The sequence below is a fragment of the Balaenoptera acutorostrata genome, chromosome 10, assembly GCF_949987535.1.
Source record: "Balaenoptera acutorostrata chromosome 10, mBalAcu1.1, whole genome shotgun sequence".
NCBI lineage: Eukaryota > Metazoa > Chordata > Mammalia > Artiodactyla > Balaenopteridae > Balaenoptera > Balaenoptera acutorostrata.
Genome location: NC_080073.1, coordinates 16,876,413 through 16,903,300, shown reverse-complemented (window position 1 = coordinate 16,903,300; position 26,888 = coordinate 16,876,413). Strand labels below are relative to the sequence as shown.

Genomic DNA, 26,888 nt, shown 5'->3' with positions numbered 1-26,888 from the left:
GTTCTCTTAAGGTAGACCTCTCCACCATCCGCTTGGGCTTCCAAGCAGGAATTCCAAGAGAAATTGCACCAATGGAACAAGGTGGAAGTGCAGGCATTTTTATGAGCTCCCCTCAGCACTCACAGAGCGTCACTCCTGCTTTTCTTTTATTGATCAAAGCAGTCACAAAGGTCTACCTGGGTTCAAGACAAGAGGCATACATTTCACCACTTGATGGGGAAGAGTGTCAAAGTCACATAGAAAGACGAGCAAGTTGGGTACAAAGTGTGCTTTTGCAGTCATCTTTGGAAAACACCATTGGACACGTCCCTCCAGATCCATTCTGTACCTGCCATACTGCTTCCTTTGGAGGCAGCTGACCTACATGGACTATATAAAATGGTGCCCTTACTTTCTGTCTTTTCCTTGGGTTCCTCCCATCAGGAAATCTGAGGAAGGGAGAACAGTGAGTTCGTGGTATTTGTTTATCAAGATTCATCCCTGCAGGGTTGTTTTACTCTGACTGTGTCAAGAACCCAAGATAGACTTAAAACAACCCCACCAACTCTGATCTAGATGCCCTTTCATGTCAGTAGCCTATGTGTGAGCCAGAGAAAGGATACCCGCAGTCAGAGAGAATAAAATTACACTCTCTCCCAGGAGAGCTGCTCCCAAAGAGATCACACCAACTCTACTACAACTTCAGACCAATGTATTCCCACAGTTTTCCTGATGCTCTGGAAATAAATAAATAAATAAATCTCAAAGTCATATTTAAAAAGATGAAAAAAAAGACTAGGTTGGATGCCAAATCCAATCTATCATTAGACTATTTTTTTTGTAAACAGTTATGATCTAAAATTTTAAAGTCAGTATTAAAAAATGGTTTACAAAATCAGAGTGTTTACTGTTATAAAAAATAGGTAAAATTCCTGGTTTTTGTGTCTAAAATTTTAAATTGCCCCAAAGGAGCCGTTTATTCTTCACTTTCTTATTCATGTCCAGATCAATTAAATGGTATAATTAAATACTGTCTTGCAAAGTAGAATAATTTTCTTTCTGAAATCGGAGCATAAAAATCCAAGCCACTATGGACAATTACAACTCAATAATAAAAAGGCAAATAACCCGATTAAAAAACAGGCCAGTCACCCTGACTTCTGATTTTCAGTTGGCACATAAGCAGTTTAGCAGTCATCACTCTGTTCTAACAACAAGTAAAAGCTGAGTAACTCCTCTTCGATCTGACAGAGAAGTGAGGCCATGGAAAAAACCACTACCTTCAAAAGTGGAGAGACAGACCGACAAATACAGAGGACCACAACTTACTGGAGCAGAAATTCGCCAGCAGAAATTTCCCTGGGAGGCAGGACTGGGGTAGAGAAACCCAAACTGTGATGGGTGAATTGCTGGAGGGTCAGCGTGGACAGGTCTGAGAGCTAACACTCCAGGGAGCCCAGACACAGGTGGTTCCCCATCCTTTTCTGAGTTTTACCTCCAGGAGCTCTACCGGGTCCTCACAGTGAATGGTGAAGAAAGATCCCCTCATGTTTCTGGCAGGGGAAGGGAAAATGAACCATTACGAAATAAGCCAGAGCCCTCTGTTCTTCTGAACAAAGGCTGCCTTTAGGAGAAACTATTTTACCAGAGCCTAACCTGCTGCGGTTTTGTAAGAGCCTAATACGTCTCCCTAAGAAAAATACCCCAATCCTGATCCCTCTAGCTTCCCACACGGGGGAAGGGAAATACACAGCTCCAGTACCTCCGGCCATCCTGTCTCACCAGATGGGAAAGGGGGAGATGAAGAAGCACTGTGGAAGTTCACAGTGCAGGGGCACAGGCTCACCAGAACAGCAGACCAAGTCACAGGACTGGAGAACACTTCCTCTCACCCCCCACAAACTCACCACGGTATCTGTAAAGGCCTGCTCACTGCAGTTCCTTTCAGCTAGCGCATCATGTATGCCTTTCAACAGAACAATTACCGGGCATATGAAAACGCAGAAAACACAGTGTTAAGAGGCTGAATACACATCAGAACAGGCATGAGATACGGCATGAAGTATCAGACCAGAAATTTTAAAGAGCTATGATTAATATGCTAAGGGATTTAATGGAAAAAATAGATTGCAAAAAGAAATGGATAACGTAAGCAGAGGGATGGAAATTCTAAAAAACAAAAAAGAAATGCTAGCGATCAAAAACACTGTAAAGAAATAAATAATGGCTTTCATGAGCTCATTAGTAGACTAAACATGGCTGAGAAGACAATCTCTAAGCTTGAGGATATGACGATCAAATCTTCCAAAACTTAAAATGAAAGATGAAACAACTGAAAATAAAGAACAAAATACTTAAGAACTGTGTAATGGAGATATCAGAAGGAGAAGAAAGAGAAAAAGGAAACAGAAGTAATATCTGAAGCAGTGGTGACTGAGAATTTCCCAAATTTATATCTGAAATCAAACCACAGGCCTCTCTCCAGAGAGAACGAAAATGATACGTCAGAAACACGGCCCTCCATAAAGAAAGGAAGAGCATCAGAAAACAAATAAGTGAAATATTCTTAATTTATCTAATAGATAACAGTTTTTTCAAAATAATAATTCACTGCTAGGAGGAAAGCAAAACTAAACATACTCGTGCCATATGACCCAGAAATCTTACTCCTTGATATGTACCCAAATTGAAAACTTATGTCCACACAAAACCTGCACACAGATGTTTAAAGCAGCTTTACTCATAATTTCAAAAACTTGGAAGTAACCAAGGTGGCCTTCAGTAGGTGAGTGGATAAACTACTATATCCAGTCAAAAGAAAAAAGAGCTATTATGCCATTGAAAGATAAGGAGGAAATATAAATGTATAGTACTAAGTGAAAGAGGCTAATCTGAAAAGGCTACATACTATGTGATTCCAACTATAGAACATTCTAGAAAAAGCAAAACTATGGAGATAGTAAAGATTATTGGTTGCCAAGGGTTGGGGGAGGGAGAGATGAATAGATGGAGCATAGAGGAATTTTAGGGCAGTGAAACTACTCTGAATGATACTCTAATGGTGGATACATGTCCTTATATATTTGTCCAAACCCAATGAATGTACAGCACCAAGAATGAATGCTAATGTAAACCACGGACCCTGGGTGATAATGATGTGTCAATGTAGGTTCATGGATTGTAACAAATGGACCACGATGATGCAGGATATTGATCGTGGAGTAGGTTGTGCACGTGTGAGGACAGGGGTTGTATGGGAACGACTCTTTGCACTTTCCGCTCACTTTTGCTGTGAGCTTAAAACTGCTCGAAGAATAAAATTTATTAATAAAAATAAGTTAATAAAATACTTATTAATAATTAATAACAAGTAAAAAATAAAAATTTTACAAGTCACAAAGGACCACATCCTTCATGATTCCATTATATGAACTGTCCAGAATAGGCAAATACCAGAGCAGAAAGTAGCTCTGTGGTTGCCTGGGGCTGGGAGCGTTTGAAGGTGGAGGAGGTGGGGGAATTATGGATAATGGGTGTGAGGTCTCTTTCTGAAGTAATTAAAATATTCTGAAGTTGATGACGGAGGCACATCTCTCTGAATACAGTAAAAGCTATTTAATTGTACACTTTAGTTCAGTTATATGAATTATTTCTCAATAAAGGTGTTAAATAAATAAGCCATCATGAATAAAAGGTAATGCTATGATTAGCAGACACCCTTTACCTCCTCATTCAGTTTGATTGATCTGTTCATTTTTTGGATTTATTAGATTTAAGCCTATTTTTGACAAGTCCTCTTTTTTCAGAATGTATTCAGGAACCTTAGCCCCACACCCTTTGCCAAACAAAACCAAACCAAAATTATAAACTACTAGTTCTTTCCTCTGCCTCCAGAGATGAGATATTTTAAATCTGCAAGTCACAGATGCAGGTAAATATCTGTTAATCACAATTTGGAGGATCTGAAGTAATCATAATCAATATCGAATGAATTGTTACTGACTCTCTTAGAACTTTCTTTAGAGATTTTTTTAAAGTATTTATACATAATGGTGTTTGGATTTTCATGTGCTGGTATATACACAAACATATTTACAGGAACACAAACATACACATTACTGTCTCTTTGATGGTAGCTTATAGTTTTCAACTGGCTAACGGTAGGGTGGGTCCAGTGGTGGAATCCCAATATGTCCTAAGCTCAACAGTGAACAACTGACAACCCCACCCCTGAGAAAAAAGTCAGTTCCTAAGAATTGGAGTGATGTCATTTTATGGAAGGTTTGTGGGGAAAAATACGAAATTCACAACAAAATCTCCCTGAAATATTCTTTAAACATCTGCATCTCTCCCAAAGTTTCTCTCCTAGTATCACTAGCCTATCTAACTTCCCCAAAGTTTCTTACGTAACCCTCCTTGAACACTAGTTCTAAAATCTTCATATTCCCCTTCAAATTCCTACAGCTTGAATATCCCATTCAACCCAAGAAAAGTTATGAAAACTATTAGGAAAAGAAGAATACAGATTTTCTGACTACGTGAAAATGAAAACTTTTACTCTATGAGTGATAAAATAATAGACAAAGTTAACATAAAAGTGACATACCAAAGGAAGATATTTCCAGTGACTCACACTAAGATATAATTAACAGCTTGACTACATAAGGACCTACTGTAAATCTGTAAAGCAAAAGGCTTGACTTCTAATGGAAGAAATGAGCAGACACAAATCTGCAAGGTATGGAAGAGGGACAGGAAATGGCCAGTACACACTGTGAATTTGTGTGTAAGTGAAGGATTTCCTGCTGTGACCTAAGGAGAACACTGTCCAATGGACACAAAATATACATGAGATGAAAATCTATTATATGCAAATGTCAATATCACTACTGTGTTTCTAGCAAAAATAAAATAGGTCTTATCTGGCTGATGGTTGTCTTGAAGCAGTGTGTGTTTTGTTTTTGTAACTTTCGGAAGTCATTCCCTATTGCTAGATTTAAAATAATTTTTTGAACACGCTTCTATACAATAACCCAGGCAGCTGGGCTATTGTGAATTTCTCTAGCTAGAAATTAGGTAATTTTTTGTTTTCTGCAGAAGTAACGCTGCATTTCATGAGTCAGTATTAAGTCCCCAATTTTCTTGATTTGGAGGAGTCAGTCATAATTCTGAATCTTTCTTAAGTATCCAAATTACTAATAAGCAAAATGGAGAGATTCTCCATCTTACTATTAATCTGAGAAATGAGAAACTGTTGATAATGAGATATCACTTCTCAACCAACTGTTTGGGAAAATTTTTATTTAAAAAATCAAGGGAAAAAATCATGTGTGGGAAAGAATGTGGGGCAACAGGCACCTCCTGCTCTGCTGATGGGAATGTAAATTGCCTCAGCTTTCCCAGAGAACACTTTAGAAGCAATCCTACCAGCGCTGCTGGTAGCAGTAACAGCAACAGCAAGAACAACCACAGCAACAGCTAACATGGGTTGTTCTGAAGTATTTTATACACATACCTCAGAATAAATGACTAGTATCACATCAGTTTTACAGATGAAGAAACTGAGGCAAAGAAAGTTTAACAACAGTTCATAGGAGAATGCAATAGGTTACAAGAGATGGAATTTTGAGTACCGATGTTTTAATGATGCAACTATATGTATAATTCCAGTCCTATCCAGCAATTCATACGTGAACAAATACCCCCCAGAAAAATTCCTGGGAATTACTGACAAGGTGTCATTACTCTTCTTTCAAAATACTGTTAACTATTCTTTTCCTTACCTAAATACTCTCAGAATTGTCTAAAGTGGTGTCTGATTGCTAGTCATTTTAGAAGCATGGGAAAAAATTGAAGAAAAATGAAAAGCCTTACATTATAATAGCTGCTTTATTTCATCTAGGAGCACTGATTTTTTTTTTTCATGATTCTTTCCCTGTCTCTCTCCACATCCAATCCATCCATCCATCCACCCTAAGAGAGTACTGGAGTTGTCTTTATTTAGGCCTTGTGTACTTGTGCAAATTATTAACATTCATTTTATATATCTTTTGAGGGATCTTTTTGTCCTGTTATACTGCTTATTGGTTGCTGTTGATACATAAGTAAGCTATTACTTTTTGTGAATTTATCTTCTATCCCAGTAGTTGACTGAACTCTGATTATTTTTTAAAAATTTTAGAGTTGATACTATTGGGTTTTGAGTAGCCCTGATATCGTTTTGTCCAAATAATGGTAATTTTGTTTCATTATTTCTAAAGTTATAATTGGCCCAAACACCTCCAAATGGTTTTAAAGTAATGGTACCTGTGTGCATTCTGTCTTATTGTTGATTTAAATAAAAGTATTCCTGATATTCCCTTTAAAGACATTTTTGAGATGTGGAAGAAGTATTTTTCTGTTCCTACAACTGGTCATTAATTTTATTGAATGTCTTATAAATGCCCACTGAGAATACAGTGGTCTATTTTATTATATCTATTGATATGAAGCACGCACATTTCCTAGATCATCATCTAGTGCTTATGAAAGTTTACTCTTTCAGTATGATGTTCAGTTGTTTTTTGCTAAAATTTTATTTAGGTTTTCATACTATATTCATGAAATCGATTCATATTTACTAATTATTTATCTTGCCAGGTTTTGTTCTCAGGAATATGCTAACCTTACAAAATAAATTGAAAAGATTTAAAACTTTTTATATTGTCAAATAGTCTATATAACAACTTATCTACTTCTTAAAATCTTAAAAAAAATTACCAGTAAAATTCTAGCCTTAGAATCTTTTTTTTTGTGGGGGAAATGGGGGGGAGGTGTTACTAATTTACAGTTTTTCATGATTATGAATCTACTTAGCTTTTTAAATTCTTATTAATTTTGATCACTTATATTCTCCCCCAAATTTTCTACTTAATTGGGTTTTCATATATATGACTTGAACATGGAATATTCTGTTTATTTTTAATTCTTTCTCACCCATTACGTTCTCTTTCTCATTTCTAATTTTAGCTGCTTTAACCTTTATTCTTCATTAATATTTTCCAGAGCTTGTCTATTGCTTTTGGACATTGCTCCATCCATCCATTTATTCTTCCATCTCCTTAATATATAGTTGTTTTGTTACTTTCTTTCCTAAAATTTACAAGGGTGTGAAAAAGATGAAAAGGAATGTGTATTTTCTATTTTTAGGATCAATTTTTTATGTGTATCTGTTACTTCCATTATAAAATAGTATTAAATTGTGTTTCTGATTTTTGGCAAATGATCTGTTGATGGTTGAAAGAGGAGCTCTCAGACTACATGAATTTAGTTTCTCATTTTCTATTTGTTTTTGACTTGATATATTTTAATGGTACATTAATTGGAATATTATGATTTATGATTATTACCCCTGCCTGGCAGAGCAAACTTTTTTCAAAATAAATTTACCTTTTTTACTCTTAAAGTTGAATTCTTATTATTTTTTAAATTAGTAATTGTTACCGTGTTTCTTTTTGTTGAATTTGACTGATAAATATTTGCACATCTTTTCATTTACAGCCTTGGTTTTTGTTGTAACTCCGCTGTCTTTATGGGTTTTAATTCAAGTTACATGTTACTTGGTTTGACTGCTGCTCGTCTTCTTATAAATTTAAATCTTACAGGGTTTCCACTAGGGGTGGATTGGACCATTCATCTTAACAAACATTGTACGTAATAAACGCAGCCCTGGGATACTAATCATACCCTAGGTAGGAACTGAGACTCTAGGATGCCTGGCTGAGCAAACAATGAGTTAGTGAAATAAACTCAACTTCAACTCTTTTGCGCATTTCCCCGTTTCCAATAGGCATTGGAGAATCTTTGTTTTTTCATCCCCAAATAGCTTTGTGGGAGGGGCTGGGCTTCAGGGATGTATGCTCAAGATGAATAATATTAATTCCCCTGGTCTAATCCCCAACTTTTATGGACTCATTACTGGATGTATTCTCTAAAGGATCCTTCCAAGTCAGTTTATATTTTGAATTTGGACAAGATATAAAATTTATAAGACACTCTAAGTGGGAGATGTTTACAAACGCAGCGTGTCACCACAGGCAGTGTTTGAATGAGTGCTTTACGTCAGTTCTGTATTTAAAATGCACACAAAACCTCTTACAGAATTTTGTGTTGTAAAATAACTGCTATTGTCAAACTTTTAGTCCTCACACCCAAGTAATTCTATGAAATAAATCAAGTCACGGTGACCATATTGTATTATTATACACAAAGGATTTCTTTCAAAGATACTCTTTTCTGCCACTGAGAGCTGGGAAATATATCAGGTCTCAAGCTCTCAAGCAGCTGCTGTCACTAGACTGAGATTGTGGCCTGTGGGAGATAAATCACACCGAAGGCAGCCAGTTCAGTGAGTCGCAGATTGGTTGTCACTGCTAAACCTCTTACTGCTTCCAGTGACTTTTATCCACACACATTCTAATTCATCATAGATCCAATCCCATAAAACGTGTGAAGCTCTATAGCTTGGCTCTATACATTCCTCATTTCTAAAGTATCTGCCGCACATCAGGTTTACCAAAGCATATCTATTTAAACATCCTTACAATATACAGGGAACTTCTCGGGTGTTTAGGTTCAACAGTTTCTAACTACAGTCAGTCTCCATAACGGAATATGTCTAAGTCCAAAAGTTAGCTTATCAAGGCAAGCCAAATTATCCTTGGACGTTCTTAAAAGCATACTTAAATTTCCAGGCCCTTAAATCCTTAGGTACCAGCCAAAAATGTTCTTTCATTTCTCTTGAATTTGGGGGCTATTATCTCCTTTTTCCTGTCAGTGGAAGCTTAGATATATTTAAAAGCTGAGAAAGAAAGATTCTATACTGGGAACTGGGTGAATGATGTAATCTCTTTTTTCTCTCTCTCTCTCTCTTTTTTACTTTTTTTTTGCATGGAGTAGAATTTTCTTTTTTTTTTGCATGGAGTGGAATTCTGTTGGTTAAACATGGCTATGATAGAATGCTACCGTAGACATATTGTCGGGACTGTGTCTCTTCCTATTACTGTGCATATATGAAATTTATATACACGTAACTACATACATTCTTACCTACATAGGCACAACTACATATGGAGACATCTAGATATAGCCCAAAAGAAGAGAGCACAATGTTCCTGGAAGAGGGACCAGTGTGTGCAAAATCTTATGGTGGGAGGGAACATGGCAAATACTAAAAACTGATGTGAAAAGAAACCAGAAAATAGGGAACAGAAAGTTAAGTAACTCATGCAAGGACATCACCTAGTAAGCAATAGAATCTAGACCTCACCCGTATCTGAACCCAAATCCCCTGCTTCTCTAATTACACCACACTCTGCCTATAACCAAGATTTGCTTGGCAAACAATGGACTTAAGTGGATGCCTTTTACTGCTGACTTATTTATACAACTCTGATTTGTCCCATGGAACAGAGCCTGTATATGACCCATATTTCTCCTTTGTGATGTGTCAATTTGCTTTGGACAGTTGGCTTAATAAGCTTTTCTGAATGCTATACATTCTGACTGTGCAGAAACCTGCAACTGCTGTTGAGACAGGACGGAAAGGGGCAGGATACAACCACTAGATAAATGAAGAAGGGGTGCAGCCCTTAGGATGTGATAAAAACTGGCTGGAACCGGCTGAAACCAAGGTGGCATGGAGAACAGTCTGGTCCTTGACCTTTAGCTCATTATACCTTCATTATAATACTGAAAGTGGCCCAATTCCTGGAGATCCTCACCCTTTCCTGGAATAGCAAGAACATTCCTCCTACTCCTTAGCATGTGATATTACTCAGCCCACAAAAAAAAGACCAACCCCACGCCCTGGGGCCACTCTCACTTTCTGAGCAGGACCACATTCTGCCTATGGAATGTGTCCCTCTAAATAAATTTGCTTTCACTTTACTTTGGCTCGCTCTTGAATTCTTTCCTGCTTGAAGCCAAGGACCCTCACTTGGAGGTCTGTCCCAAGGACTTGAGCGGGTCCCTGGACGTGACAATTTCCTCTCCTCCAGCACTGTCAGCACACTGCTTTGGCATGACACGCAAGTCTACACAACACATCTGATCTAAATTGGAGCTTTTGGATTTTCCCAAAAAGGTGTGTATTTTTGTTTGTTTGTTTTTACAATGAATGAATATTGAATACCCAGAGTCGTCTCAATGACAAGTGGCTGAAACAGCTGAAAGCTGTCAGTTAGATTTTCCATTTTCTAAACTACCCACCCTCTTTTTAAAACATGGCTCCTACACTATCCAGCTTTCTAAGCAACTTTCCCAGTTACCGGCTTCTCCCTCACATTTTGTTGCTTTTGAAAACAGGGGATATATCTATGAACACACTGGGATAAAAGACGAGCAGACTCCTAGGTCTTAACGTGAACGCTGCAATGAATACACAGAGGACAAGAGCTGTTATATGATTCCCTTCTCATGCAATAGGAAAGCAATTTACTTAACTGCTTGTGCTTAAGGGTAATGTCATCTTGTATGGCTTACATTTTATACTGATGGGAGAATACTAAGTTACTAATGGCACAAGTCAATAAAAAAATTCATAGGCCATGAATGAACATGTTAGAAAAAGACCAGAACTGGCAAGTGATAGGTTTAATTCATGCAGTTTCATGTTTCAGATACTTGATTCCTGTAGAGAGATGACTGACTCAATACCTTACGTAGAACCTATCAGTAACACAGGAGCAGCTAAGTTACAGTATTATCTTGAATATTCTTAATTCCAAGACCCTCTTAGAGAAAGCAGCCATCTAGTTCAGTCTCAGTGAAATGTTTGTTTGAGGATGTTTGATGCATATTAAAATCAAACTGCTGGGACTTCTCTGGTGGTCCAGTGGTAAAGAATCCACCCTACAATGCAGGGGACTCGGGTTCCATCCCTGGTCAGGAAACTAAGATCCCACATGCCACGGGGCAACTAAGCCCACACACCGCAACTACTGAGCTCGCGAGCCTCAACTAGAGAGCCTGCGTGCTGCAAACTACAGAGCCCACAAGATCTGGAACCCGCACGCCACAACTAGAGAAGAGAAAACCGGCACGCCACAACTAGAGAGAAGCCCGGGCGCATCAACGAAAGATCCTGCATGCCGCAACTAAGACCCAACACAGCCAAAAATAAATTTTAAAAAATAAATAAATAATAAATAAATCTTTAAAAAAACCAAATCAAATCAAAGTACTTTGGGTTTTTAGTCTTTTAATGTATATTTCTTTAGCATTAGCGCAAACGAAGGACATTGTATTGGATACAATATTATCAGCAGTTCACAATCGAGGAGAAAAATCACAGTGTTATCTACATTATACAGCAAAGGCAATTAATGTTTCAAATCAAATTCTTTATGAATTAAAGTTAGGGCAAGAGCTGGGTTACAGCAGTGAAGGTAACATTCTAGCCTTTTCTTTTTTCCCTTGACTCCTCTCCAAGGAAAGGCAAATGATAAACCCTAAGTATGGAGTAAAGAGTTGGCTGAGGATACTGGCATATGCCTTTTCCTGTTGTGATAGAAGAAATCAGTGACTTAAAAAAAAAAGCATTTAAAGCAATAGTAAAAGAAATGTCAATGGTTTGTAGCAATTGGTGAAGTTCTTGAAAGCCTTGAATCAGTCAGAACAATTTGGAAAACTAGAACTTCGAAAATGGAGTAAGCCAGATGATAGAACATAGAAACAGCATTGAAATTGTACTTAATTGTGGCTAGGTATCTAAATATCGCCTTTTTTTTTTTAAAGACCAGCTGTAGTGGGTCACTAGGGCTGCTGTAACAAAGTAACACAAACTGGGTGGCTTCAAACCACAGAACTTTATCCTCTTAGAGTTTTGGAGTCCGCAAATCTGAAATCAAGATCTCTCTCCCAAATTTCTAGGGTAAGACCCTTCTTCCCTGCCTCTTCTAGGTTCTGGCAGCCCCAGGCATTCTGTGACTTGTGCCTCCATCTTCACAGGCCATCTTCCTTGTGTTTATGTTCTCCTCTCTGTGTGTTTGTCTGTGCCTAAATTTCCCTCCTCTTACAAGGACAACAGTCATATTGGATTACGGCCCATCCTATTCCAGTATGACATCATCATAACTTCACTACATATATCTGCAACAACCCTTTCCAAATAAGGTCACATTCTGAGGTACTAGTGTAAAGGACAGACTCTTCTGCATCTCCTTTACAGTCAATACTATACGCACACTCGGAACACGTCACATTTCTGACACCTGAGGTGTGTGTTTTCCACACCAAGCAATTCTCCAACACCAGGTGGTGGGGGGTCCCAAAAGTCAATTCAATTCTGACACTATTTGCCTGGAGTTAGCATCAGATCCAGAAGTTAAGGGCTCAGTCCCCTGAGACTGGCCCCTCTTCAGACAACAACTGCAAGTCTCAGACTGTCACGTGTACTTCCGACTAACCACTTACAAATTGAGGTTCCCATGACACTCTCCTCGGGTTCAGTAATTTGCTAGAATGGCTCACAGAACTCAGGGTAACATTTATTTACTTTATGATACTTTATGTATCATAAAGGATACATATAAACAGCCAGATGAAGAGATACATAGGGTGAGATCCAGAAGGGTTCCAAGTACAAGAGCTTCTATCCCAGTGGAGTTGGAGTGTGTCACCCACGTCGCATGTAGATATGTTCACCAACCCAGAAGCTCTCTGTGGTGAAAAGTACTTTACTTTTGGGATTTTTATGGAAGCTTCATCACATAGGCCTGATCCATCATAAATTCAGTGCCCAGCCCCTCCTTCAGGAGGGGCTGGGCACTGAATTTATGATCGATGGGGAGTGCTGAAGGTTCCATGTTTCTAATCATGGCTTGGTCTTTCTGGTGACCATCCTGAAACTATCCAGGAGCCCACAGCGTCACTTCATTAGGACAAAAACACATTTCATCACGCAGGAAATTCCAAGGGTTTTAGGAGGTCTGTGCCAGGATCCAGGGGCAGAGGCTAATAATCCTATTATTGTTAGCCTCTACCACAATCCTATCACAACTAGGCCTTAGGATTTGAACTTATCTTTTGAGGAAACATAATTCAAGTCCTAACACAATCCTTTCAAGTTGCACACAATGCTAACACATTAATAGACCCCATGTATACACATATATACATTTAAGAAGAAATATTGGTGGTGTTTTTTTTTGTTTTTTGTTTTTGACCTGGCCATGTGGCTTGCAGGATCTTAGTTCCCCGACCAGGGATTGAACCCGGGCCATGGCAGTGAAAAGTGCCAAGTCCCAACCACTGGACCACCAGGGAATTCCCAAGAAATATTGTTAAATAAATATAGCTGAATTGACCATCATATCGTTGTGTCCATAAGGAGAAAACCCAGACTCTACTATGATGTACCACTGACATCTTAGCCAAAATGAACGAAGCTAAACCCTGTGTCAAAGAAAACAGGCCTGCAAGGGAAACTGGCCTCGTGATGATGGATTCACAGACATGTGGCCAGGTACAAGGCCTGCTGTTAGTCTGTGCGGTTCACAACACTGCATTCCTTCCTAACAGTTCTCCTCAAGGTGTCCATTTTCCCTTGAAATCTGTAATTCTTCCTCACATAGAATCATCGCAAACGAGGAGGCAGAATGAAACAAGAGAAAGTATTTGTGTTTTGGGGACTCACAGATCTAGGCTTGGATGTAAGTTCCACCACTAGCTAGCTCAGTGACCCTGGACAAGTTAATATCTTTACAAATCCTTAGTTTATGCACCTGTAAAAGGGCAATGCTTACCACTGACATCCAGTGTCATTGCAAGGATTAACTGGGATGAAGCACCTGGCCTGATACATGGAAGGCATTTAGCAAATGTGACTCCGTTCAACTTCATAATATATCATGTTGAAAATAAACACATGTATAAGAACACTTTCCCTTCTGTGGAATACTAATGACAAAAGTATCATGCAAAATAACATTTAATATAAACACAGCAAACATCGATTTTAATTAAAATTATAGTTTACGGGTTGAAGTAAATATGCTCACTTTTTGGTAATTACTATAATAAAATTAGATCATTACAGAATCACAACCCCCGACTCACTCACAGAACAGACATTACTGGAGGAACACATATGTGCCTGATGTTTCTTTAGGGACAATATGTCAGAGACACATGTAAAAATCATGAGGAAAGTGTCACAACTTACCCCACCGACTTTCTCAAAGTGAGATCCATCTTTCTTAAAATCTGTGAGGGCCCCATTGAAATACCAGGTAAACATGATGTCTAATAGGGGGTCGTGTTGCACCTGGCAGGGCAAAATGACACTTTCGCCCACTGAGACATCCATGTTGGATGGTGCCAAAGTTATTCTTGTTGGTTCTATTGGGGAAATAATAAAGTTTTAAGTAAAACTTCAGCATTTTTATTTTGATGAAAGCAATTTTCAACAGGCAGACTGTTAATCTAACTTATAGTATGTATGTGTGTAGAGACATACATATGTGTCTCTATACATATATATACCTCTGTATCATGAAAAGCCTTCAAGATGAAAAGAGACATTTTGATGCAGACCCACAACATATTTCATTGGATACACAAATTCTTGTTAAATGAATTAGGGTATCTAAATTTATGGGATATAGAAGTTTCAAAATTGAAGTCACCTGTAAACAAGGGTTATAATACTACTACAAAATCAATTTCATTTTAGCTTTATTGCTTCATGAAATATACCGGTAGAAATAGAAACCACTGTATTTTCAATGACTGGAAAATGTATTACTACCAAAATTTAAATAGACTCAAACTTTTGAAAGACTACAAAAATGATGTTTAGAATAGGTAGGATACTAAGTTAAAATGTTAATTAATTTGTTTTTTCCCAAATGCAAATGTCCTTTCTATCATCACCATAGTCCTTCCATAGTTGGGAATTAAGCTTCCCTTGACTCCACTTTTCCATCGCTGCTCCCCATTTCTTTGCTCCATGTTGTAGCAAAAGTCTTCAAAAGAGGCATTTATTATGTTTTCTACAACAACAATCTTCTGATCTTCCTCCTACCCAAACCTGTGCAACCTCAAGCCTTTCCCATCTCAGTTGTTTTGACTGTTATTCTTCCTGTTGTTCACCAAACACTCTGCAGGCATCCTTCTCTTTCTTTCGCTCAGACCTCACAGTCAGTTTGTCAGCAACGCCTACTGACTCTACATGCAGAATATATGCAGAATCGAATCCCTTCCCATCAACTGCTCTGCTGCCACCCTCATCTGGGTCATTATCACTCCCGCCTGGATTACTGCAATGTCTCCTGAGGTTCCTCCCACTTCTACCCTTGACTCCCCACAGTCTGTTCTCAACAGAGCAGCTAGAGTAACCCCTTAAAAATATGTTTCCCATCATTTCATTCCTCTGCTCAAAACTGTGCACTAACCTTTACTTTTCATTCCAACTAAAAGCTGACGTCCTAACAAGGTCTACAAAACCTCCACACGATTGTCCCCAAGAAATCTACTGAACTCCATCTCCATGAAATCTTTGTTCACATCTCTCCTTCTCTGATCACTTGGATTCATGCTCCAGCTTACTTCTCCCAAACACTCCTCTGTATTTTACAATCGTTTGCAATCTCTTTTCTTCTAAGAATTTCCTTGCCTTATATTCCTACCACTTATTTTCTTTCTACCTTTGGTAGAAGGTAAGTTTCATGTGGGCAGCATTCTTTGTCAGTTTGTTACTGAATAACCCAAGCACCTGGCACATGGTACTCAAAGCTTTTCCTCAATGAATAAATGAACAAAACACATCCACAATTCTAAGTGACTCTTTTCAATAGCAAGGGTTATTCCATGGACTCAAACATCTCCAGAAACTATCAAAGATAATGGAAAAGGAGAAAGTATACCCAAAAGATTTGACATACTAGAATAGCACGAAATAAAAGCAGACCAGCCGCATATGCTATTTATAATTCTACTACCCATTTTGGCAGCATAGTAAGTCATGTGTCCCTGGTACACACCATGGTGTATAAAGAAATATTAAGGACTGTTCCCTTGACTTTCACTTGTTAGAGAAAACACAAGTGCAAACGTAAGGTCGACCTTCGTAGTGCACTGCATATTACGAAAAACATTTTTTCCTTTGATCCTAATAACATACCACACAGTGTATCCCCATGTAAAGCAATCTTTCAGAAATGCACCTACCTGTAACAACCAAGTGTGTTGTGCCATTTGCTTTCCCAAACTGGTTTTCTGCTATGCAGGTATAAATTCCAGCATCAGCTTTAGTCACATTGGCAATTTTGAGTCCTCCATCTTTTAAAAAAGAAATTCTAAAGATACAAATGAGACAAATAAATGTATACTAGTCACTTTTTTTCAAAATAAATAGAGTTTTTGTTAACAGAAGTATTGTCTTAAGCTACTATATTTAAGGCAACATAAACCAGCCCTTAGCCTCCTTGGGTCTAAAGAAAATTAAAAGAAAATTTATACACACATGCACACAGCTGACTAAAAAAGAAGCTCTACCAATTCAAACATTTCTTGATATGTTTACACAGTTTTACTTAACAGCATTACTTAACAGTACATCGGGTTTTGGGGATGCCTTTATCTATTAAGTGTGAAATGTTTTCCAAAAATATATGGTGAGGTAGATTACTCATGGGTTAGCCGTATCAATTTGGAGAAAATAAGAAGTAGACATGACACTATTTTCCATAAATCTGAAACAGTTTATGAGAAATGAGAAACCCCCTGGTGTTTCATTATGAACTTGAGAGAGTCAGATCTAACCTAGTATAAATCCATATTTTGCAAAAGAACATCTGCATGGTCACCCATGAACTACTGCAAAAATGTGGGCAATGTAAATGAACACATCTGAGTTTCTGAGCATATGCTTAAAGTACTTAAAGCTCTTGGTCTAACTAATTAACTAAGGAAACAGAAATGAACTTTACATGAGCTAGACGCTATGAGAGTCTCTGAGATCATGGTGTGAGCAAGACAGGAAGTCCCCACCTAAAAAGAACTACAATCTTGCAGCCTGTGGAACAAAAACCAAATTCACAGAAAGATAGACAAGATGAAAAGGCAGAGGGCTATGTACCAGATGAAGGAACAAGATAAAACACTAGAAAAACAACTAAATGAAGTAGAGATAGGCAACCTTCCAGAAAAAGAATTGAGAATAATAATAGTGAAGATGATCCAGGACCTCGGAAAAAGAATGGAGGCAAAGATCGAGAAGATGCAAGAAATGTTTAACAAAGACCTAGAAGAATTAAAGAACAAACAAACAGAGATGAACAATACAATAATTGAAATGAAAACTACACTAGAAGGAATCAATAGCAGAATAACTGAGGCAGAAGAACGGATAAGTGACCTGGAAGACAGAATGGTAGAATTCACTGCTGCAGAACAGACTAAAGAAAAAAGAAAGAAACGAAATGAGGACAGCCTAAGAGACCTCTGGGACAACATTAAACGCAACAACATTCACATTATAGGGGTCCCAGAAGGAGAAGAGAGAGAGAAAGTACCCGAGAAAATATTTGAAGAGATAATAGCTGAAAACTTCCCTAACATGGGAAAGGAAATAGCCACCCAAGTCCAGGAAGTGCAGAGAGTCCCATACAGGATAAACCCAAGGAGAAACACGTCGAGACACATAGTAATCAAATTGGCAAAAATTAAAGACAAAGAAAAATTATTGAAAGCAGCAAGGGAAAAACGACAAATAACATACAAGGGAACCCCCATAAGGTTAACAGCTGATTTCTCAACAGAAACTTTACAAGCCAGAAGGGAGTGGCATGATATACTTAAAAAGTGATGAAAGGGAAGAACCTACAACCAAGATTACTCTACCCAGGAAGGATCTCATTCAGATTCGATAGAGAAATCAAAAGCTTTAAAGACAAGCAAAAGCTAAGAGAATTCAGCACCACCAAACCAGCTCTACAACAAATGCTAAAAGAACTTCTCTAAGTGGGAAACACAAGAGAAGAAAAGGACCTACAAAAACAAATCCAAAATAATTAAGAAAATGGTCATAGGAACATACATATCGATAATTACCTTAAACGTGAATGGATTAAATGCTCCAACCAAAAGACACAGGCTTGCTGAATGGATACAAAAACAAGACCCATATATATGCTGTCTACAAAAGACCCACTTCAGACCTAAGAACACATACAGACTGAAAGTGAGGGGATGGAAAAAGATATTCCATGCAAATGGAAATCAAAAGAAAGCTGGAGTAGCAATACTCATGTCAGATAAAATAGACTTTAAAATAAAGAATTTTACAAGAGACAAGGAAGGACACTACATAATGATCAAAGGATCAATACAAGAAGAAGATATAACAATTATAAATATATATGCACCCAACAGGAGCACCTCAATACATAAGGCAACTGCTAACAGCTATAAAAGGGGAAATCGACAATAACACAATAATAGTGGGGGACTTTAACACCTCACTTACACCAATGGACAGATCATCCAAACAGAAAATTAATAAGGAAACACAAGCTTTAAATGATACAATAGACCAGATAGATATAATTGATATTTATAGGACATTCCATCCAAAAACAGCAGTTTACATGTTCTTCTCAAGTGCGCACGGAACATTCTCCAGGATAGTTCACATCTTGGGTCACACATCAAGCCTCAGTAAATTTAATAAAACTAAAATCATACCAAACATCTTTTCTGACCACAATGCTATGAGATTAGAAGTCAATTACATGGAAAAAAACGTAAAAAACACATTACTGTTTTTTAACAATAACACATTGTTAAAACAATGTTTAACAATAACACATTGCTAAAACAACATTGTTTTATTGTTAATAAAACAATACATTACTAAATAACCAAGAGATCACTGAAGAAATCTAAGAGGTAATAAAAAAATACCTAGATACAAATGACAATGAAAACACGATGATCCAAAACCTATGGGATGTGGCAAAAGCAGTTCTAAGAGGGAAGTTTATAGCTGTACATCCTACCTCAAGAAACAAGAAAAATCTCAAATAAACAATCTAACCTTACACCTAAAGGAACTAGAGAAAGAAGAACAAACAAAACCCAAAGTTAGCAGAAGGAAAGAAATCATAAAGATCAGAGCAGAAATAAATGAAATAGAAACAAAGAAAACAATAGCAAAGATCAATAAAACTAAAAGCTGGTTCTTTGAGAAGATAAACAAAATTGATAAACCAGTAGCCAGACTCATCAAGAAAAAGAGGGAGAGGACTGAAGTCAATAAAATTAGACATGAAAAAGGAGAAGTTACAACAGACACTGCAGAAATACAAAGCATCCGAAGAGACTACTACAAGCAACTCTATGCCAATAAAATGGACAACCTGGAAGAAATGGACAAATTCTTAGAAAGGTATAACCTTCAAAGACTGAAGCTGGAAGAAATAGAAAATATGAACAGACCAATCACAAGTAATGAAATTGAAACTGTGATTAAAGGTCTTCCAACAAACAAAAGTCCAGGACCAGATGGCACAGGTGAATTCTATCAAACATTTAGAGAAGAACTAACACCCATCCTCCTCAAACTCTTCCAAAAAACTGCAGAGGAAGGAACACTCCCAAACTCATTCTATGAGGCCACCATCACCCTGACACCAAAACCAGAAAAAGATACTACAAAAAAAAGAAAATTACAGACCAATATCACTGATGAATATAGATGCAAAAATCCTCAACAAAATACTAGCAAACAGAATCCAACAACACATTAAAAGGATCCTACACCATGATCAAGTGGGATTTATCCCAGGGATGCAAGGATTCTTCAATATATGCAAATCAATCAATGTGATACACCATATTAACAAACTGAAGAATAAAAACCATATGATCATCTCAATAGATGCAAAAAAGCTTTTGACAAAATTCAACACCCATTTATGATAAAAACTCTCCAGAAAGTGGGCATAGAGGGAAACTACCTCAATATAATAAAGGCCATATATAACAAACCCACAGCAAACATCATTCTCAATGGTGAAAAACTGAAAGCATTTCCTCTAAGATCAGGAACGAGACAAGGATGTCCACCCTCACCACGATTATTCAACATAGTTTTGGAAGTCCTAGCCACAGCAATCAGAGAAGAAAAAGAAATAAAAGGAATCCAAATCAGGCAAGAAGAAGTAAAACTGTCACTGTTTGCAGATGGCATGATGCTATATATAGAGAATCCTAAAGATGCCATGAAAACTACTAGAGCTAATCAATGAATTTGGTAAAGTTGCAGGATACAAAATTAATGCACAGAAATCTCTTGCATTCCTGTACACTAATGATGAAAAATCTAAAAGAGAAATTAAGGAAACACTCCCATTTACCACTGCAACAAAAAGAATAAAATACCTAGGAATAAACCTACCTAAGGAGACAAAAACCTGTATGCAGAAAACTGTAAGAAACTGATGAAAGAAATTAAAGATGATACCAACAGATGGAGAGATATACCATGTTCTTGGATTGGAAGAATCAACATTGTGAAAATGACTATACTACCCAAAGCAATCTACAGATTCAATGCAATCCCTATCAAATTACCAATGGCATTTTTTACAGAACAAGAACAAAAAATCTTAAAATTTGTATGGAGACACCAAAGACCCCAAATAGCCAAAGCAGTCTTGAGGGAAAAAAACAGAGCTGGAGGAATCAGGCTCCCTGACTTCAGAGTATACTACAAAGCTACAGTAATCAAGACAATATGGTACTGGCACAAAAACAGAAACATAGATCAATGGAGCAAGATAGAAAGCCCAGAGATAAACCCACGCACCTATGGTCAACTAATCTATGACAAAGGAGGCAAAGATATACAATGGAGAAAAGACAGTCTCTTCAATAAGTGGTGCTGGGAAAACTGGACAGCTACATATAAAAGAATGAAATTAGAACACTCCCTAACGCCATACACAAAAATAAACTCAAAATGGATTTCAGACCTAAATGTAAGACCGGACACTATAAAACTCTTAGAGGAAAACATAGGAAGAACACTCGTTGACATCAATCACAGCAAGATCTTTTTTGATCCACCTCCTAGAGTAATGGAAATAAAAACAAAAATAAATAAATGGGACCTAATGAAACTTGAAAGCTTTTGCACAGCAAAGGAAACCATAAAGAAGACAACCCTCAGAATGGGAGAAAATATTTGCAAATGAATCAACGGACAAAGGATTAATCTCCAAAATATATAAACAGCTCATGCAGCTCAATATTAAAAAAACAAACAACCCAATCCAAAAATAGGCAGAAGACCTAAATAGACATTTCTCCAAAGAAGACAGACAGATGGCCAAGAAGCACATGAAAAGCTGCTCAACATCATTATTAGAGAAATGCAAATCAAAACTACAGTGAGGTATCACCAGTTAGAATGGGCATCACCAGAACATCTACAAACAACAAATGCTGGAGAGGGTGTGGAGGAAAGGGAACCCTCTTGCACTGTTGGTGGGAATGTCAATTGATACAGTCAATATAGAGAACAGTATGGAGGTTCCTTAAAAAACGAAAAATAGAATTACCATATGACCCAGCAATCCCACTACTGGGCATATACCCTGAGAAAACCATAATTCAAAAAGACACATGCATCCCAATGTTCATTGCAGCACTATTTACAATAGCCAGGACATGGAAGCAACCTACATGCCCATCGACAGACGAATGGATAAAGGAGATGTGGTTCCTATATACAATGGAATATTACTCAGCCACAAAAAGGAACGAAATTGGGTCATTTGTGATGGATGGATGGATCTAGAGAGTGTCATACAGAGTGAAGTAAGTCAGAAAGAGAAAAACAAATATCGTATATTAACGCATATATGTGGAACCTAGAAAAATGGCACAGATGAACCAGTTTGCAGGGCAGAAATTGAGACACAGATGTAGAGAACAAACGTATGGACACCAAGGGGGGAAAGTGGGGGGGCAGGGTGGTGGTGGGATGAATTGGAAGATTGGGATTGACATGTATACACTAATATGTATAAAATAGATAACTAATAGGAAGCTGCTGTATAAAAAAATAAATAAAATAAAATTCAAAAATTCAAAAAAAAGTCCCCACCTTCACGGAAACAACAGTCTAGTGAGTGGCACAGACAGCAGATGATGAAATAGGTAAATGTGATAAGTTCAGATTTTTGAGACGTATTCAAGAAGGGGTGATACCATAAAAGCAATGGCTCTAGGGAGTGTTCCCATGAGAGAGTGCTTCAGAAAACCCTCTTAGAAAAGGTGCCATTTGAACTGAGAAAGAAGAATGAGAAAGAGTTGACCTGTCATTAGTCTGATTCATGAATCTTTACTGCCCATCTTGTCTACCCAGAATTATTTTTCTTTTCTGTGAATCCCTAAAATCTTTACTATCCATACCATGCATTTAATGCTTAGAATACCTTTTATCTTTTATGGTTCACATCTTTGATACATGAGTTTAGTATCTATCCAAACGGATGGTAAACTTCTTAAAAGGTTTGCAACTCCAGCGTCAGCATGGCATGGTATGTGTAAACCGTCAATAAATGCCTCCCAATTCTGGGTGATACAGTAGAGCGGACAGGAAAGATGCTGAGGACATTAGACTAGAGTTGGAGGATCTCAACTCAATCTCTAAATATTACCCCATTTGTTGCAAGATTTTTAGGTGTGTGCCAGAAATGTGATTATTAGGACAAGTTTATGTATCAAAAATACACAAGATACGGATTTTATGTTGTATGTATTATGTGTGTGTGTATTTTTTATAGCTTTTCACTTTCACTTGCATCCTGGTTATATTTTCTTGGGTGAGAAAGTTGTAGGGGAATTGGAGCTGGTGCACAGGGGCCCGTTTATGATCCTGGGTAGAGCTTTCCATGTATGTTAGTTGCTCATGTGATTTTTTTAACATGTCAAGATACATTTCAAATACAAGGGTTTGAGAGCAATGGCCTGGACAGCTAATTAGGGAACACAGAGCACTATATTTCAATTTGAGGAACTACATTGAAGGGTTAAAAATTCCAAGAACTTTCCTAAGAAGCTGTAAAAAAGGTGCTATGTCTGATTTCCTTCGTGAAATCCTGGCCACTTTGTTGGGTATGAAATGTAATCTGATCACTTTTTGCAAAGAGACGATCAAAAAAGAATTTCTTTATATCTTGTCATAGAGCAGAGATTTTCTTAAACAGTGTGCAATAATAACTGAAAGAGGAAAGCCTGCAGGGAGGTACACATGAATGGAAGCCTTGGAAATGAAGACTCTTTTGAGAAACATGGGGAGTAAGCTAAGGAAAGAGAAATCTGATCAGTAACCCTGCCTTACTCCCTCCTGCCCAGCCCAGCCTTAGACCCCTTTCCCTAGCATCCCACTGCCTGAAGGACAAAGACCGCATCCTAAGCCTTAGCCATATCCTCCCATCAGGACCCCGCCCCTCTAACTACATAAGGCCTCATGAATTCTACCCTTTGTTTGCTCTTCTCCAGTCACACAAGCCTTCTTTTAATTGCTTTTATGCTCTTCTTGTCTTGGGGCCTTTATAAAACCTGTTCCTTATGTCTGATAAATGTGTACTCAACCTTCAGATTTTGGTCAGTTCCCTGAACCCATGGGTTGGATTACGTCTTCCTGTACTGATTATAAATCATCTGTGCTTTTGTCATAGCATTTGGCAACTGGCCAATTATATACCTGTGTGCTTATTTGACTAATATTTTTCTCCTCTTGGAAGCTCAGAGACAGTAAGGTCTCTTGAAGCAGGGAGAGTGAATAGTGTCTGGATTACTCACCACCGCATTCCTAGAGCCTTGAACTATTCCTGGCACAGAGGAGATGCTCAAAAATAATGCCTGTTGAATGAATAAGTGACTGTATGCCTTTAAAGAGTCACTGTAGAAGAGATGGGATTAGTGATGGCAGGTTGCAAGGCACTGAGAACTTTACAAATTACAAGGAAGTAAATTCAGAAAGCGTGCAGACTTTTACTCACACATATATTTACATACATATGCACATACGTATATATGTTCTCTATATAAATGTGTGTGTGTATATATATATACACACAACTATACATATGTGCATAAATATATATGTGGAACAAAGAAAGATGAAGCAGTAGAGGGCTGGATGAAGAGAACTGAACAACTCCTAAGATAAGAGGACTGAAAATACACTTGTACTTTTAAGGAAGATATCAATAAAGGGCAAGGGACTGAAAATAAGGGAAGCACAGGGGAAATGAGGGAGGGAGGAAAAAGAATGAGAGAGAAAACTGGTTGAGAAAAGTCTCAGAGGTGGAAGGAATGAGTATCAACAAAGGCAATGCTCCTGACCCATTCTGACTGCTAATCCTACCTGTCAAATTTTTGGCCAAGATTCCCAAAGAACATAGTCCTTGATCCACAGCACTGCTCAGTAAATTTAACCTACCATTGCTTTAAAAAGAAAGTGCAGATTTGCTAGAGATTTTCCTATGTAAAGAAAGCAAGCTGATATCAGAAAGATGGTTATCAGAAGGTCTTGAAGACATTCAAAGGGTGAGGCAACCTTACCTGTTCTGAGATAGAGGGTGCAAATAGAATTGAAAGCTCCAGGAGGCTGGGCAGTCAACCACTTCTGAGATTAGTAAGCAATAAAACAAAGTAATGATGTCTCTTGTTGACTGAACAAATATTCAGCTTAAGCTTAGAGCTTCTGATTTGGGGACCACAGAGCAGAGATGGGCAATTTCAGGTATCTTCCCAAGCTATGAACTAGTGTTAACAGTCAACCTTTCACTACAAATATAGAACTATTAGCAATGATGGAAGAACTAGAAATCCTTTAGTGCAGGAGGTTTAATAACTCTAAATGAGCAGGCCTAGCATCATGACTACAATGAGATAAGAAACAGTTTCAAAGGCAAGGCTAACACCTCGGGAGTCACACACAGAGTCCAAAACAAACATACTGACTCTCAAAGAACGCAAACTCTGTACATTGTAAAATTTTGAGCTAATTGTATATTTTCTTCCTCAATTGGTTCTTCCAGTAAGTTCTAAGAGGCCCACAGGGCATTTCACACAACATAAAAATAAACAATATTGAGTAAATGGATGGAGTAATTGCTTCTCAACAGAAAACCTTCAATAACCCATGCTTCCCTACAGAGATCCGAAGTGAAAATTTTATACCACTTCACTATAAATGAAATTGCTTTCTGAGCTTTCTGGGAACATGTTTTTCTGCAAATGGGTAGAGCTGAAAATGTAGATAACCATGAGTAACTCTAGTCTTGGCACAAAAAGTTAAATGAAGATTTATGAGATTAATATTCAGAAATGTGGTACTCCAGGTTGCTGTGAGAAATGTGCAATTTTAATCACTGTGGCATTTTAACTCCTTGATCAGTTTTATAATATACCTTTATACGTACCCTTTTATTGGTTTTTTCCTTTTGTAGGAAAAGAGGTTAATTATTTCACTTAACTTCATGCAGTCTGTGGTTAGTTTGGGATAAGTAAACTTAATTGCTCTAAGCTGGTCTAATGGTCCATGCTGTAGTTCAGCGATGGAATTGAATTTATGACTGTTAAGAAACCCTGTTTGCTCTGCAAGTAGACTGCTGTCTAGGCAACGTTGACCTATACTGTATGATGACATTTAAACATCCATAATAAGACACTATGTTTTAGAATGAGAAAGGTATGGAGTATTATGCATGCAAGGCAGGATTTCTGAAAACATTCTTTTCCCCCTGCCTATTTTCTGAATATTACAGTAGTTTATTCAACTTGAATTTTAACAAACACACTGCAACTCTACATTTTCTCAGGAAGCTCATCTCAGTGGAGATGAGATCACATGAGATTGTAATGATTAAACTGTTCTACAGAAAATAACAAGGCTATTTTGGACTTCACTTTGTTAGTACATATTGTAAGAGACGGATGTTTAAAATTAGCTACAAGAGAAAAGTACTCACAATGCATATATTACAGGATAAATAATGACAGTTAAGAAAATGAAATATAAATTGATGAAAACGCATGAGAAAATAAATGCCAGAGACAAAGAGCATATAGTGTATGTTTTCATGTACAACCAATCTCACTTCCATATGCTTGGTAAATAACGTCTCCCCCTTGAGTTCAAAGATAACCTACAAATAGTATTTAGGAAAATAATATTAGCATTTTCATTCTTTTAGTTATACCATTTTGAGCTTTCATCTTATGAACTAAACAGTATTAGTTTAGTGATTTATTGCTCAGAAAGTCTCCAAGGAAAAGACAGGCAGAGTAGAGAAGATTCAGCAGTTAATCATCCTTTCTTTGAGTAAGCACCAGGCTAATAATATGCGGCTGTGTTACTCTGTTGGATACACACGTTACACAGAACAGGCACCTGAAGTCCTAGAGAAACAGGGCGTGGCTCCACTCTGTAGCCAAGATAAATATACATTTTTCACATTAATTAATACTTCCTCATATTTATAAGAAGAGAATCAACAATAAAGGAACATTTTCATTACATGTATAAAACCTTTCCAAATGTACATCTATCGTAACAAATATATTTGGAGCTAAATTTATTATGACGGAGACTCAACAGTTTTTTTCCTCCTAAAATGGACTCACAACTATAGAACAAAATGCCTCTAAAAAAAATTTTCCAGTTTGAATGATTATATAAAACTATTTATCTAAGTAATTCATGAGGTCCAGGCAACAGTCCATTTGAAACATTTAAATCCTCATACAACAGATCTGCAAAAATTATAAATGCTCAGATGAGTTAGTAAAACAAACAAACATGACAAATCAACAATTCTCTGATGGCTCATGTATTCAAAGATAAC

The 26,888-nt window shown here is 37.5% G+C and overlaps 1 protein-coding gene across 1 annotated transcript in view; it reads right to left on the bottom strand.

Annotated features, from left to right (window-relative positions):
• The window catches only part of CNTN3 (contactin 3), a 329,425-nt gene that overhangs the window by 44,556 nt on the left and 257,981 nt on the right, over positions 1-26,888 (bottom strand). Inside the window, exons 12-13 of the mRNA XM_007192451.2 lie at positions 16,189-16,316; positions 14,183-14,358 (exon numbers count right to left, since the gene is read on the bottom strand). Of these exons, the coding sequence (XP_007192513.1) occupies positions 14,183-14,358; positions 16,189-16,316 (304 nt within the window). The remainder of the gene's footprint in view (positions 1-14,182; positions 14,359-16,188; positions 16,317-26,888) is intronic.